Source organism: Staurois parvus, unplaced genomic scaffold (genome assembly GCF_062004578.1).
Source record: "Staurois parvus isolate SC_StPar_1 unplaced genomic scaffold, SC_StPar_1.0 ptg000750l, whole genome shotgun sequence".
NCBI lineage: Eukaryota > Metazoa > Chordata > Amphibia > Anura > Ranidae > Staurois > Staurois parvus.
Genome location: NW_028318546.1, coordinates 471,535 through 488,550, shown reverse-complemented (window position 1 = coordinate 488,550; position 17,016 = coordinate 471,535). Strand labels below are relative to the sequence as shown.

The 17,016-nt window shown below is 40.4% G+C and overlaps 1 protein-coding gene across 5 annotated transcripts in view; it reads left to right on the top strand.

Moving 5' to 3' along the window:
• Positions 1–13,313, top strand: part of OPA1 (OPA1 mitochondrial dynamin like GTPase) — a 108,737-nt gene extending 95,424 nt beyond the window's left edge. For 4 of the 5 annotated variants that reach the window (XM_089654303.1, XM_089654301.1, XM_089654302.1 and 1 more), the window contains 2 exons: positions 3,403–3,472; positions 6,357–13,313. In XM_089654303.1, the coding sequence (XP_089510429.1) occupies positions 3,403–3,467 (65 nt within the window). In that variant the 3' untranslated portion in view covers positions 3,468–3,472; positions 6,357–13,313. Of the gene's footprint in view, positions 1–3,402; positions 3,477–6,356 lie in introns of all 5 variants that reach the window. The other variant, XM_089654300.1, reaches the window with a different exon arrangement.
• The last annotated feature ends 3,703 nt before the right edge of the window (positions 13,314–17,016 follow it).

Genomic DNA, 17,016 nt, shown 5'->3' with positions numbered 1-17,016 from the left:
CCAAGGTCCATAAAGACATGTATGAGTGAGTTTGGGGTGGAGGAATTTGACTGGCCTGACCTCAACCCAGTAGAACACCTTTGGGATGAATTAGAGCAGAGACTGTGAGCCACGCCTTCTCATCTAACATCAGTGCCTGACCTCACAAATGCTCTTCTGGCAGAATGGTCAAACATTTCCATAGACACACTCCTAAACCTTGTGGACAGCTTTCCCAGAAGAGTTGAAGCTGTTATAGCTGCAAAGGGTGGGCCAACTCAATATTGAACCCTACGGACTAAGACTGGGATACCATTAAAGTTCCTGTGTTTGTAAAGGCAGGCGTCCCAATACTTTTGGCAGTATAGTATATGTTGTTTCACTATTTATGCAAAAAGGACACCTAACTGGAACATTAGGCTGTGGAGTCAAGTAGTAGACAAATGGTGCTCAAATCCATCTTTGTCTTCTTAAAAGTCCATCTTGCTTAAAATTGTTAAACTGGATTAATTATTTTGCAGTTTTAACATTTTCAATAATAATTCTCGATTGCCACAGTTCCTACAGCAGGTGTTCAGGAGGGAGGGTTCTACTGCTGATGGGGTTTTCCGTTCATTTGGGAGTGGAAAACTCCTTCAAAAATGCCTTTTTTTCATCTTTTGCTGGTAATTATTATTATACAGTATTTATATAGCACCAAAGGGTTTGCTCAGCACTGTACATTAGAGTGGAGGGACAGTACATGAGACAATACAGTAACAACACTATACACGAGGGGTTCGAGGGCCCTGCTCTTTCGAGCTTAATTCAATTCTGATGTATTGTAAGCATGTACACCTTTAAGTTCCTGCTTGTAATGCGTGGGCCTGTATATTTACCAGAGTAGGGTAAAGCTATTCATCATGCCAGAAGGATAAGCACAGGAAGCTGCCTGTACCAACCAGCTGCTGTTTGCTGTCATGTGGGTGGCATCCATCTTCCTCTTTTAGAGACCTTGAGCTTATTCATGAACGGGACGTTTGCACACTGTCCTGATGTGTCAGTGTCCTTCTTTTACATATCCTAAACTGCTAGTTTTATTCTATTTATTCTTCTTTGTTTAGTCAGATTAAACAGGAAAGGCAATAAATACTTAGCAAAAACCTTGGCGGCCTTTTTAAAGGATTGCTGCGTGTGTTCAGGTGCAGTCTGATTAGGAAATAGGTAAGCACAGTGCTTTTAATGTTGTTCAGTCAGCAGCAGACATGATCTATTCTAAAGGAAGTAGTCTGTTTATCAAAAAGACCTTTTCTATGTAGATAGTAATTCTGTTTGTTTTTTGGGGGGGTTTTTTTTTTAGGTCATGCAGTTATTTCATTACAAATGAAGATGTTCTCACTGGGTGTTTGGAGTAAAAGCCTAGGACAGGGGTAGGCAACCTGCGGCTCTCTAGCTGTTGTGGAAATACATTTCCCATGAGGCATTGCAACATTTCAAAACTGACAGTTACAGCTATGCAGTGGCATGATGGAACTTGTAGTCCTGCAACAGCTGGAGAGCCGCAGGTTCCCTACCCCTGGCCTAGGACATACATCTTGTGTTTGTTTACAGCATGTTATGTTGTAACAGTAAAATGTACTTTCTCTTTCAGCTTGTGCAATTCTTACAGAAATCACGGTTTCTGTGAGCCCACCATAGGCTGGGGATATATTGCTTAGGTTTTGTTATTTCAGACCTTAAACTCATGGGCTTCTGGCTGCATAAAATCAATTGGTTAAGCAAGCAATTGCACACCTTAACCGTATCCTTTAACTCCACATTGTGGATGGTAAACACAGATCAAACCAAGGGTTCACTCTCCCACTTTAAACAAACCCATAGTTAATGGAATCTGCCAAACGTCTAAACATACCCGTAGAGCTAGATTGGGTAAAATTGTCATGCCCATGCCCCTTTAAGGGGAACAGAGTATAGGACAAGATGGAATTTCTGCCATTTTGGATATTTGATCATTGGCATCAGGTCTAGAGCATACCCTACAGGCATCGAGGGGGCTGAGGGAGAGCACGTGTCAGTAGGAGACAGACAAAAAGAGCAATACACTGATCTTCCCAATGAACAGCTGTACAGGGGGACCTGTCAGCACAAATCTGATCCTTGGAGAACAGGCAGGCTGTGCTCCCAGCACAGCCAGAAATCTGACCACACTGGGAAGGATGTGCGTACTTCGATGCTTAGTGTGGTAACTGAAATGGGGAAGCAGGGGGACTGGCAAGATTGCCAGGTATTTCAACCAAAGAAAGAAATACAAAGAGATCAGGATACTTTTTAACACAAGTTCATAGTACAACATACACATATTGGGAATAAGAAATGTTGGTGTAACATACACTTTTAGTGCTGATTTACACATGTGCAGTGCGGATTGAAGCTCAGGTTTCACAGCTAATGGAAACAGTAGCTATTCACCGGTTCAGGTCAGGTTTACATCAGGTTCAGGACAGGATCCGCTCAGGAATTTATCCTGTTCACACATGTTGGATTTAGAAACAGTTTCCATAGAAGTCAATAGCCTGTAATCCACACCTGAACTGGACCACACTGCTTAGAAATTGTACATGACTCTTTTTATTTTAAACCGCACTGAATCCGCACCGGCAGTGCTCCGGACATATGTGCATAAGGCACCATAGGTAGCAATGTTATTTCACATGTCCTGCAGATTGTTCAAACTGCATTTAATCTTCACATATGTGAACAGGCTCTTAGACTTTAAACATTGGCACTGGTAACTCCATGTAATGGTAAACTTCTGTATAAGTTGGATCCATAAGTTACAAAGTAAAAATACAACAAAAACAACACTGAGACATTGACCTCTATGTTTACTCTTACAACCCCCCCAACATTAATTCATTACATTGCTGACCTCTAATGTTCTAGCTGAAATATGAAAGCTCTGCATAGATTGACTAGTATGAATTTTCACATCTTATGTGGTGGATAAAGATATTATGTTAAAAGAGAAAGCAAGGATTAGTAATTGTTGGTCGTCATCTTTTGTAGTGTCAAGGAACAGGTGCTGTGCAGCATAGGCACGTGATTTTAGGGAAACCTAACCTTACTTTTTTACACTTGTCTAAGCCCCAAGGACTAAAATGTGAAGACTAATCCACTTCAAAAAGCCTTTTTTTCCTTTAATAAAATGGGTTAATATCTTACATTATCCTTGGTGTTGTTAATTTGACAGCTCAAATTCCCAAAAAGTCTTTGTCCCCTGACCAGTCTAATTGTTTTCCTCTCACCTCCAGGGGTAATGCGTGGCGTGTTTAACCTTTCCATACCAGTGAAAATTGCGGTCGAAACAATCATTCTGTCAGATGGATGCTTTTCTATACAGAATTAGACATTTATTTTTTTTATTTTTAACTTTTCTCTTTTTAGAAAAAGTAAGAGAAATCCAAGAAAAACTTGAAGCCTTTATCGAAGCCCTTCATCAAGAGAAATAGCCCAAGTAGGTAATTTTCTTGTTTACTTCTGTTCGGTGTTTTTATATTTTTCATGCCCTCCTTTTTGTTTTTTGTTTTTTTTTCTTTTTGCTAAAAACTACCTCCCCATTATTGGCAGCTGTGTTGATTATGGACAATTAATGAGGTGGCCTCTCATCGATTAGACAATCACTGAAGCTCCAGGAAAAACCACTGGCACTTGGGTTGCTATTCAAAACGTGACAAGAAAACCTAGAGCGCACTTCCTAGCGCACAGGTGTGAACGGGTCCTTATGTCTGAACTGGAAAGATTTCAGTATATGAAGATACATTAAGATGAAAGCCAAAACTGGGATATATATTAGTAGAGTAGTAGACTTTTTTTATGTAACAAAATATGTACTTGAACCTTTATTTTTGCAGTGCAAATGCTTGTACAGCTCAGTGTGTATTCCTAATTTCATTAATTAGCACTGTGACCAGGTACCAAACCACCAGGCAAAAAAATACACAGATGCTCCATATTGTAAAACTGCTAGGTCACTTTATTGTTGTAAAAGAACTGTTCTCAAATTAAAATGCAAAGGCAAATCGGAAGAAAACTTAGGCACCACTGTTGATAGCAGGCATGTTGATGTCAGCGCACGGCTCCGCACCTACGCGTTTTGTTGTAGAAGACTTTCTCTTGAGTAGTGGTGCCTGGACGTTTTCTGATTGGAGCATTTGTAGGTTTTGATGATGGTGAGATACATGGTCGAGTTGACAGTGATACACAGATTATCCCAGTGGATCCCTGGTCATTACATAACACCATTCCAAATGCTTTCTGGTTATATCTGAGGGCATCAGACTACCTGAAATGGTGGAGAAATACACAGAGGGATTCACATGGAAGAATTAAAGTGTTGCCCTGTCACATTTTAGTGGAATTGATGGACTTGTTACTTATGATGTACGTACTATGGGTGATTACAGGTGTTTGATTGCATTCACTTTACAGTAATTGTATGAGTTGTAAATTTATGTTTTAAAGGCACAGTACAACATTGTTTATTGGTGAATATTTTGTGTTCAGATATTTGAGTGCTGCTGCACATGGAATTTTTACTTAATTTATTTTGCACTTAGCACGGTTTTTTCTTCTTCTGGTTTTAAAGTGTAAGTTCGCCTTTCTCAACATGTTACACCCATGTTCATGGTGATGGACCGACCCCCGCTCCTCCCCAATTCCCGTTGCGACAGTTAGCGGGGGATCTTCTCCTCCCTGCTAGCTGTCACAATTTTACAAAAATGCAGCCATGCGGGGCTCCGTCTGCCTGGCTGCGTCACTCATTCACAGTATTTTGTCAATGAGAGTTCTGCAAGTTCCGACAGCCTTCGCAGCTGTTGGCTTGTAGTACTCAATGAATTACAACGGCTCTGTGGAGCGCCTTGGTAGTTCATTGAATCTTCCTGTCAGTAGGTTTCTGCTTGCCCGTACGGAATGTGCAAAATACAATGACAGGTCTGCAGGAGACCTGTATAGCACCAGAGATCTGCTGATCACTGGTGCAATGCTTTAGAGGCTCCAGAAACAAAAAATGCACATTTTTTTTTTTTTACTTGCATTATATTTTTGTAAAAAGGAGAACTTATCCTTTTAAGTTCGATCTATTACCAAAATGCTAATAAGGGTAGTGGACCAGAGGAGGACAGATGCTCTATTGCGAGCTTTGCAGGCAGTTTCATGGGCGTTTAAATATCTTGATTGTAGACAGGGCCTACGACCCAGAGGAATGTAGGTGTGCTAAGTAGGACTTTTCCTGTTATATACTTAACATACGTTAGCCCCTTAAAAGGTACTTTTGAATGCATTTCAGTGAGTGCACATTTTGAGTTATTATAAATTGTAACTGACAGTAGTTTTCGACTGGACTTGCATACCTTGCCTGATGTGCATATTTTCATACAAATTTGTAGATTCTCCTAGTAGCTGTCAGGTGGTATAAATCACTACATTTGCTGAATGATTGTTAACCACTGGCCGTACTCATAAATGCAGCCTCTCAGTGGGTGGGTTTTAACGCTGAGTGGCCGCATATATATGTCTCTATATTAATACTTTACATAACCAGTGAGTATCGGAAAGCTCCCTATGCATATATGCATGACCTGATGCATTCCATTCACAGTGGTCACATGACCAAAATGCCCACCTGCCATGAACCTGCTAAAGGGCTGGGAGGCAGCAGGAAGGGGTTAATGCCACATTTGTATATAATTGAAAATACTGTGTTTGTAACTCCTTGTTTACATGACAATCAAATGCATGTATCGATTGAAGTGTATGTTAGGGAATTTTTTATGTTTTGTTTTAGATAAAGTAGGTAAGGGTTATATGGGGGTTTTTTTCACGTTTTTATTGTTGCCTGACCCTGCTGGGGAGAATTACCCCTCCTTTGTCCTAGTATTAGTTATCACTGAGAAAGAGAAGTTGAAAGGAAAAGTTACTAGCGGTAGATGCAAGAGGTGAGAAGAAATCATTGAATGAACTAAGATGGAAATTCTGTTCACTTTGAAGAGATTTCCTGTTGCGTCTCCAGGTCAGGAAGTGAAAGAAATCTCTCAAGCAGGGCACAGTGCGGCAGCAATAAATATCCTGATCAGGATCAACTCTTCCTTACTCTATGTACAGGAATGACCTCATTAGTCACAGATTGAGTCCTTCATTGCATCTCCACTGGGTGAGACCCAGGACCTGGCTGTACTCTCTGACGCAAGTGATTAGATTACAGATCCTCTGACAGCTAAGCAGCTACCATTTAGATTTAATGTTTGACACAAAATGTGTTTTAAATTGGTTAGATTTCCAACACGCAGTTGTTATTCTACCACGTTGAATGCATTCTCTGAAATGTGTTTCCTTTACAGGCAATTCATTAAGAGGGGAGAAAGCAAATGGATGTAAGAATTCTACAGACAGTGAAGACATGACGCTATCTCCTGTGCAAAACACAAGGAAGAAAAGATCTGATATGGGGCTCTGATTCCCTGATGGCTAAATGAAAAACGGAGTATTTGTAACACTCTCCAGTGAAGGGTTCTCTACATGTTGCTGCTGTCCTGTGTTTGTGCTGTACATTGATCACAGTTGTCAGCTTCTTTTTACTTGATCTGATAATTTTGGGCATGATATGTCATTTTAGCATCTGTATATAAATCCTTAGCACTTTTTCCATTTATTTTCTCCTTACGTGGAAGTATTGCAGGTTGCATGTGTATAATCTTTGTATCTGTTCTCATGGTATAAGATATATGAAATGAAATAAGAAACAGGGCGGTTTAATCCCAATCATCGAAATGTAGTTTCCTCAACAGGCATTTTGTCCTGGAAAGCCTTATGCTAAGTGTGAGATTGTAATATATAATTAATTTATTGAGCACAAAACTTAAGCTGGCTATATGCTAGTAGGTATTCTAATGTTGCAACATTTAATGTTTGCAAGAAAATGCTATGTACTTTCGATGACTGGATATCATTCAAAAGTACTTCAAAATACTGTTTGCTTTTAACATTTGATTTTGGAATGCATGTAATTTCCCCAAACAAACACATTCACTGTAAAACTTTTCATTCTGCGCCTTTGAATTTTCTCATCGCTGTGGTCGAAAATGAACATTGATTTGATACCACTAACAATTAGAAAATTGAAGGAAAGTTCTTTAACCCCTAGATGCCAAGCGCACACAAATATGTGGCCTCTCGGCGTCTGGACCTTGACGCCGAGCGACTGCATATTTGCATACCATTTGAAAATACATATGTGCTGAGAGCATGTGCCCTGTGCGCTCCCAGCACATATGTCCGTGACTCACGGAAATGTCCGATCTTCCCTTGCAATCGGGACCGTGTCCGATCATGTGACTGCGAATCACAGTGGTCACATGACCCTAAAACCCCGCCCCCGCCTCCCAGCTTCTGAAACCTCTTAAAGGGTTGGGAGGCGCCGGCGCAAAGAGGTTAAGCAAAAAATTCTGAACGAAATTCTGCTAGCTTATAGCCAGCTTTTCCTTCCCCTCACTGATTATATCTAAAAACAAAGTTACCAAGGAAGAAGTTTAGAATGATTAAAATGGTGTCCTAATGTTTGTAGAAAGCACTTAGTGGCCTAATGATTGAGAATTTCTGAATTGTGCATCACACACATATTTGCACTAAATTGTAATGTTGTAATAAATTCCAAAAACCTTTAAAAACAAGGCAGTGGCTCCTCACATGATGTAAATATGGTGCAGTTACTTAAGAGGGTGTCACTGGAAAGTTGTTGATCGTGCGAACAAGAACATTTCTTATAGCCTATAGAAACCAATCAGATTCCTTCTTGCATTTTATACTCTGCACTGCAGAAGTGATGGTTGGAAGCTGACTGGCTTCTATCAACAACAAGAATGCACCAATAAGAATAATTCTTGGTTGATATAGTAACCAGTCGTTTTCAGCTATTATTTCTGAGGAGCAGTTTAAAATGATAATACCTGAACACAGCAGTTTTATGTTGACCATATATACGTTGAGATTTTAAATAAAATGGTACTTTCCCATCAGGCCATATAGGCAGGGATATATTTCTAAATGAATTTGATTTTTTTTTATTTTTTCACATGGTTTACCAGGCAAACACATCCATTTTTTATTATAAACACAGGCTCAGTGAAAGAATCATATTTGTAACTTTATCAAATCTTCATTTATGCACTTTATTTCAATGTCCTCAAGCACTTCCACTGCTGGAAGACGTCTTCCACCAGTGCAAATCTATTTTGTTTCCTTCAGAAATTTTGGTTTTAATGATTACTAATGAATGTCCATTCATCTAAGTGTCTGATGAACTCTCGGCTATTTTGTTTTTTCACTTTAGCTGGGCATAGACAGATTGAAATTCAGCAGGGACCAGCCAAATTCCAATTTGTGTGTGGCCTCCCTGTTCAGCAGAAGCTGATCGATAGAAGATTTCTAGTGTTTCAATTCAACAGAAAATGATCTGACGATCAGCAGCTGCAGCCACTAAATAGTGGGAGCCACTGTCAGAACACAGTGTCCCAGCGTGGTGATAAGTGAAGTGGATGGAGGACTCTGTTTTTTTTTCACTCAGCTCACTGGCTGAGCGAAAAAAAAAAACTAACAGTCTATGCCCATCTTTAGGCTCAGTTTATTAATGTGTCTACAGTAGTCAATTTGACTTTTTGCTCACTCTACTGTAAATAGGACCAGTCTCTATGTTAGAGAAGAATACAGTTGTCACAACTGGACAACTGTATTCTTATATATAAATTCATGTTCCCTAATGAATTCAAAATGGGATAGCATAATATAGTCAAATGAACTCATATTTAATATGTTGATTGCTCCCTATAACATTTGTGGGTAATTCCCAGAAATGTGTTTGTTTTTTTTGTCATTGAGGGACACAAAGTCATTAACCTTTTGGGTTATACTCTGTGGATTGGACACTGCCAAAATAAAAGAAAACTATACGCCAGCTTAAGATACCCCCCCCCCCCCTTCCTCCTTCCACTACCCTCATTTCGGGTTTTTTGTGTCCTAGGAGGGTTGATATATTTTCCTTAGGTCTGCTAGGAAAAGTCTAAATTAATTTTGCTGGCATTAATCATTTATTTTTTATTCAGTGTCTACATTATTGCTAAAGATGATAGCTATGTTGCAGCTATCTGGCACCACCATCCCCAACCTAACTTTTGCAGTGCCGTGTTCAGATGCTACTAGAGAATGGATCTCTGATTGCAGAGGCCACAAGAAGGCTCTTACACTTTCCCCTGCAGATATGTGACTGATCTGCCCACAACTTCTGAATCATCAGCTGCTGAGGCTGTGATTTTGAGTCACTTCATTCCTTGCTGGACAAGCTTGTCTCCAAGAAGTTGCAATCTTCGACTATAATTCCCACCACTTTAAACAATAGGACCAGTATGTTGCTTCTACCAGTGCAGTGCATTTCTCAGTTTTGGGTTCTTTAGAGCTCCTAAGACTTCCTGCACTTTCCCAGTGCTCCTGATGTTCCAGGTCTTCCTCTATGGAGATGGGAAACACCCTGGAAATGTTTGCTCCCTACAAGCAGTTATTAGATTTGTATCCATTTGAAGAGGTTCTTGTTAAAGTTCCAGTCATCAGGTCAATGCTGCAGCATGAGAAGTAGAGCAAATCCTGCCCTGGCCAGAATAATTGTCATTTACATCTTAGGTGTAGACTTCATTAGCCAGCAGTGTCTGAAACTGGGGGAGTAGTCTCTATATCCATGGTTCCAGGGCCTGTGTCACCCATGGAGGACAATGGATGTAGACCTCAGGCCTTCAGGTTTTAACAAGAAACTGCAGAAGTCTTTTCTCCAGGTACAGTGATCCTCAAATGGAAACAGCGGATGCTTTGGCGGCTCTGTAAGATCAGGACACTCTGATTTCTGCTTTTCCTCCCCTGACGAGCCTTACTCATCTGCTTAGCTTTATCAAGATGAAGGGCATTCAAAGTGATCCTTATTGCTCTGTATTGGCCCAGACAAATGGGGTACTCCAATTTGGTGAGAATCCTGGCAAATGTGATCTTCCAGATCTTCTGTTTCCTGCATCCTGCTTCCAAGTTGCTGGCAGCATGGTTGTTAAAGCCCAAGTTCTAAGACAGACTGATCTCTGAATCTGTGACTCATACAATATTAAAAGCTAGAAAGTCTTCTTGCATTGCATGTGGAAAGCATAAATGACCTAGTTTGAGCCCTTGGGCTTTTGACCCTATGAAATTCCCTGTGAGGCAATTCCTTTCCTTCCTACAGCAAGGGTCTGGACCAGCATTTGACTCTCGGCACCATAAACGGTCAGATTTCTGCTCTTGCTGTCTTGTTTCAGGGACAATTTGCTTCTTATTCCTTTATTAGGAACTTTGTACAGGGAGTATCCCATATAGCTCCCCCATTATTTTCCTTTCATAAAATCTGAATTTGGTTTCTCTGTGCTTCAAAAACTGCTATCTAGTAAATTAGAGACATCCCACTCTCTACACTCACCCACAAAGTGGTGATTCTTGTAGCCATCGCCCCTGTGAGGCAAGTGCCTGAGCTGGCAGTCTTATCCTGCAAAAGAACTATTTATGATCTTGTACAATAACAAGGTGATGTTAAGGTCCAGGACTTCCTTTCTACCTAAGCTTTGCTTTTCACCTCAACCAGAGCATTGTTTTTTTGTCCAGGTTCAGTTCATTAAAAGGAAATTTCCCTCTGTTGCTTTGTCCAGACTGTGAGTGTCTCTCTGGCACTGCTGCCTTCAAAAAGATTGACTTGTCTTGGTTGGTTCCCACAAGGGTAATCAGACCGACCATTATTCCAGCTTATGGTCTCAAAGCTCGGATTCAACCCCTTCCTGTCGAGGCACAATACTAGATCTGTGAGTGCTTCTTGTTCTTTTTGGCATCATGCTGCTGTGTCTTAGATTTGCAGGGCTCCCACCTGGTCTTATATTCACACATTCTTTGTGCTGTTCCAGGTTCATCCAGCTCCTTCAGGTAGCTGTTTTGAGCTACAGGCTGTCCCCTATTCTGTTTTTGCTTGAGTTGTTACCATTTGTTTGCTGTCCTGTCCACTTCTCAGATGGACTGCTTTTGGACATACTAATGGGGAATTAATTCCTTTGTCTCCCAATAGATGAGAAAGAAAATAAGCTTTTTGTACTGAACGTAAAATGATTTTCTTAAGCTTAATTGATGGACTCCATCCCTCTATGTTTATGATTATGTTCTCAGTTCTGCTTTGCTGCAAAACTGAGGCATACTTGTAGTAGGAGGAGTTATTCTGACCTGGCCTACATTTTTTTTTTGTTTGCCAATGTCCAGTATCCCTGTAGGTGGCAGTATAATCCAAAGGTGATTACCTTCTTGCGTCCTTCAGTGGACTCCTAGAAAAGGATTTTACAGGAAGTAGAAAAGTCCTGTTTTTCTGCTAGATAGCACAACATCCTCTTTTGAGAAATGGACACTACCTGCAAACACTGTTTTAGGTTTTTGGAAACATTAATAAGTAATAATGCCTACAACAGTTTCAATTGGTCCCCTGACCTTCCCAATCAAAATAGGACCCCCATAGATCAGATTATAATGCTGTTCCAAGATTTGTGGCTGGTCATAGGATAACATTTCTCCTATGTTGTTTGAATGTGTTAATTCAGAAATTCTCTAGTAAATCCTCTTCATAATATACACAGATGTTGTGTGTATTCTGCTACACATTAAATATTTGTTTTCAACTTGTAAAATGTTGCTTGGATAGAATTGGTAACTATTTTAATTTATGAAAATAGATCAATGAATTTTGAAGTGGTCTTTACACTTATTTACAACAATATATTGTTCTAGCTTTTTTTCAGCTGCACATTATTAAAAACTACAGAAAATAAAATTGGACTTTTTTGAAATCCTAAAAGATAGTTCTTTTTCAAACATGTCAATGAACAAAGCAGAATATTTAAATCTCTACGCATTGCGATATTTTTCTTTTGAAACTTTATTTTATTAGTTTTAGCTAGGTGTATTTTTGCATTGAACAGCATCAAACTGTCTTTTTTTTTTTTTTTTTTTTTTTACTTCTGTATCCATCACTTCTCCCTCTTTGGCTTTTTATCTTGTGGGCTAAACAATAGTTCCCAGTATGAAAACCAACCCTTACCAGAACTAAAATCAACCCAAAAATATGTCTGTCACTGCTGCCTTTAAGGTATGTCTCTAGTGCAGAAACAAAATGTTAAGAGACCCCTTTGGAATTAGCCAGCTTAAGGTATCAAATCATACTTTTCTTTTGACAGCACTGCTGAAGGCCCCTAGTGTTCCTGTGCAAATACCAGATTTCTGAAAGTCAGTATTTGCATTGGTTCGGTCACACTCTAAATATGATGCAGGCCTAGTGATAGGTTTGCTTTGGGACAGGCGCTGCATTCTGGGAAAGACGGGGGGCAGACGCTCCGCAGAAGTCTTGATATTTCAGGGCTCTGTTAGTGCTGTCAGGATGATGACGGAGCCAAATAAAGTAGTATATGGCACCTTACAATGCCTGCCTAATATTTTTTCCTACATTGCAGATGCTTTTTAAATGTCCAAAACCTTTGCAGATATTATTCCATTCTGTTTTCTTCTCAGCTTTTGTATGGAAATGCATTTTTTGGGGAAGTCACATTCACATATTAAAATTTGTTTATAAAAGGTCACGTAATACCCTATTATAAATTTTTGTGCCGCATTTTTGACTACACCATTTTGAATACAAAGGGTTACATATACCTTACCTCTAAATCTGGCCGCACAGGTGACAGTAGGCCTACAGTCAGATCTGTCATATTTGAACACATTGTCATAGACCAGGTCACATTAGGAATACCAACAGCTAGGTAATGGACTCATACACAGTCAAATGAGTTTGCTGTCTAACCACATCTGCGAGGCTTACTTATGAATACCAGTCACACAATAACTGGCATAAGATGTTTATGTTCTGAATATATTCGCAAGTAAAATCTCAGCTTTACTTGTTTGGTTGTCACAGTATCTCTCCACTATAAAAACCAGACTTCAAAATCTGCTTAAAAAGGGTTGATTTGATGAAAACAGAAATGTTCCAAAGCTGCCTCTAGCTGTCAGTCACATGTAGACCGCCTTGTACTAAGCTCTGTAGAGGAATATCTTGGCTTTACCCAGTCTGAAATACTTTCCTAGCACTAAAACTATTTGGCCTCTGTCATAACTGGTGTGTATACAACATGATGTTTTAAGGGAACCCAGGTATTTATTAAATGCAACTGCAACTGGTCTGAAAGAAAATAAAACACCATTTTGACAAAGTTTTTATATTCTGCGTCTTTTATTTTAATCTCAATTTCAGGAAATTCATGACTCAGACTTTACTGAACATATCTCAGTCCCAAACCTTGTTAAAATGTTTATTACTTTTAGCCAACCACTTTTAAGCCAGCTGTCGGTACACATAACACTAGAGTATGTGATCTGTTTCTGACTTTGTCCTTGATGAAGTGTGGTTACACACAATCAGTGGAGTGTTATACCCACTTTTGGCTTTGTATTTGCTGTTTCCAATAAAGGGTTTAAAGTGCAGCAATACCATGGCTGTGTGAAATGCTGTTTGTTCCTCTCTGGTAGTTATGGTAAACCATGGTTTCTTTTTTTTTTTTTTTTTTTTTTTACAGCTTATCTTTAATTGGGACTGGAGGCAACCTACACCCCATAATGGCACTTAATAGCAGCGTAATGGGCAACAGCACCCTATCTTACAGTATAAGTTCACCTTTATACAAAATCGAATAAATGCACATTTTTTTTTTAACCTGCAAAAAAAAAAAAAAAAAAAATGTGCATTTATTCTTTTTTTTGTTGCAGGAACCTATAAACCATTGCAGGGTCTCCTGCATATCTGTCAGTATATCTGCTTGCCATACAGGATGTACAGGCAAGCAGATATACTGACAGGAAGACTCATTGAACTACCACTAAGCCTGTTGGTACTTGTAGTTTCTCATTCACAGAATAGCTAGCAAGAGAGGAGAGGATCCCCCGCTAGCTGTCAAAGCGGGGGCCAGTCTGATCATAGCATGTGACACCCTGAATATGGGTATAACATGTTATGAAAGGTGAACTTAGGTGACTTGCATATTACTGAGCTCCATCTATATCTGTCAGTGAGTCTTAACTTTCACAAAATAATATTGGTTTTAACAAATTATGTTGTTTTTTTTTAATCTAAATGTTAAAGGGGGAAATATGCAAAATTCATATGTTATATTTGGTGCCTGTTCTTTTATGTAATGCGCGTGGGAAAGCAGCTGTCTTACGTAGCTCTATAGCCCAATAAGTCTTCAAGAGGACCAGTAAGGATCTTACTAGCCTGTAAACTATAGAATATCTAGTGCACTGTGTACCTGGGGAAAGCCAGCCTTTCTTATTGCTTCACTTTGCCCGGAAAGCTGGCGACAAAAATCTAGGACACGGGTCAACTTGGGAATCGGCAGCCTTGTTTACAAACTGTTAGGATGACTACTCTGAACTCCATTACCACCCTCAGGCCAACATATAATTCTCACTAGCCAAAATTAAATTCTTATTTTCATATTTTTATGAATTTTATATGTAAATCATCTTAATGTGTAGTTAGCTGGGTGACTAAGCTCAATGAGTCTGTGGACTACCAAATCTCATGACATGGTGCTACAGTACCATGCATTAGTGGGCTTCTAAGCATTCCCTGGGACAGGGGTGGGCAACCTGCGATTCTCCATCTGTTGTGGAACTACATTTCCCATGAGGTATTGCAAAGACCGGAAGTTACAAGCATGACTCTACAGGTTCCATGAAACATTGCAAAACTGACAGTTACAGCTTTGACTTGCAAAGGCATGATGGAACTTGTAGTCCTGCAATAGCTGGAGATCTTCAGGTTGCCCACCCCTGCTCTGGGATAAGAGTGATAATACCTTTCAGGTGTTTTTACGTTTTTTTTTTTTCCTGCTTTCTAAGTTTGGAGAAGAGGGCCTAACTAAATAGGCAGACTTGCTATTTTACTGCAAGATCAACTCTAAAGCTGAACTTTGATCACTAAAACTTTAAACTAAGTTTGCATTTTCAGACAAAAAATTAAAAGGCGAAAATGTACTTCCTACACCTTCCCCAACCCCCTGATTCCCGCTGAACCTAAAGCTTTTCCAAATGCAAACAATTTTTGTAATTTAAAATAATAAATGTTACACTCACCTGTTTGATGTGGCCCTAAATCTCCTCTTCTGGGGTGCCCTGTCTGTGATCTTGGTCCTTTTTTGGGTCTGCCCCCATAGCAAGCCTCTTGCTATGGGGGCAGATATGTGTGCTCACTCCCCAGTTGGGCTGTATGCATTCATAGACATACACAGCACGGTCTGGTCCCACCCGCTCTCTGCTCACAGGATTTGACTGGGAGTCCAATGGCTTCAGTGTAGTGAGAGCAGGGAGAAGAGACCGGCATCCAGGCACAGCACTGTATCAGTGTAGGACTCAGGTAAGTGTTGTGGGGGTGGGTTGCACAGCAAGGGACAAAATGTGTTTTACTTTGATATAGGAAGTACATTAAGGTAAAAAAAAAAAGTTTTTAGTTTAGAACTACTTTACCTCCATGGGTGATTAGCTGTCACTGCCCATACAGCCAGTGCAGTGGTTTGGGGATTTGAAAGCCCTGCTGTTGTACTCTATCTTGCCCTAGGACTTCCAGGAGGGGTCAGAGTAATTCTGATTGGTCACAGTGGTCACGTGCTGCTCTGAGTCGCTCTGGTCGGTCCCAAAAGTCCTAGGGAAAGATGGGAGAAAAATAAAAGGAGCTTCCAAATCTGGACTGCTACACTGGCTATGTGGGCAGTGACAGCTAATTGGCCTCAGAGGTAAATGCAGTGGAAACCAAGGGGGGTGGGAGGATGTATGTTGTTTTTTCACCTTTTAATTTTTTGGGAAAAGGTGAACTTTAACTTTTATTTAACCGCTTCCCCTCCGCCCTATATCAGAAATACTGCTACAGGGTGGAAGGGGTGCGCAAAATCATGTTTATATACGTAATTTTGCAGTTCTGGGTAGGGGGCGCACACGCCCTACCTGCGCCGCCATTTGTGGCCTTGCCTGTCAATCACCAAGTCCCAGCTGGTGATTACTCACCGGCATCCAGTGATCACTGAGTATTACCGACGGGGGAGAGAACTGTATGTAAACAATACAGTTCTTTCCCCTATCGGCTCCTGCACGCTGCTTTGTATGGCTCTGCATAGCAGAGCCATGCAAAGCAGTGTGCTTACAGTGGCAAGCGCGCACGCAGTTAACCCTTTGATTGCCCCAGATGGTAACCCCTTCCTGCACAGTGCCATTAGTAGAGTGTCAGTGCTTTTTATTAGCACTGATCACTGTATTGGTGTCACTGTGGATGTCAGTGACACCAAGTCAATTCCCCCAGTGTCAGAATGACCACCGCAGTCCCGCTATAAATTGCTGATCGCCTTCAATCAGCCTTCGCTGATCAATCCCAGAGGACGCCAATTGTGGGGCAGCAAGTCGGGCGGAGTCATCTTGTGATGTCACCACTCAGCAGCCGGCAGACTGACACCACGGCTGAGTTGTATTTGTTTCATTGCTTCCTTTGTACCAAATTGAATGTAAGTGCAACATTTTATCTTAATAACAGTATTCTTTTACTGGGTTGCACTATGAAGTTTCTTCTGTTTTACTTCTTCATATACCATTGTGGAGAGCAGTGTGGAGTATTATACCGGCTCCTGGGGAGCTCGCAGCTGTCCATCCATCCTCTTTGGAATCGGTAGTGAGAGTGTCAGTGTGGAGTCAGGATATTTTCTACCTATTAGATCTCTATAGCTTGAGATCAATTTGCTTCAGTAAGAGGCTAATCAGTTTTTTTTTTTTTTATGAAGAGCACTACAGCACTTTTTGGAAGATATACAGTTGCAAGAAAAAGTATGTGAACCCCTTGGGATTACGTGGAGTTTTGCATGAATTGGGCATAAA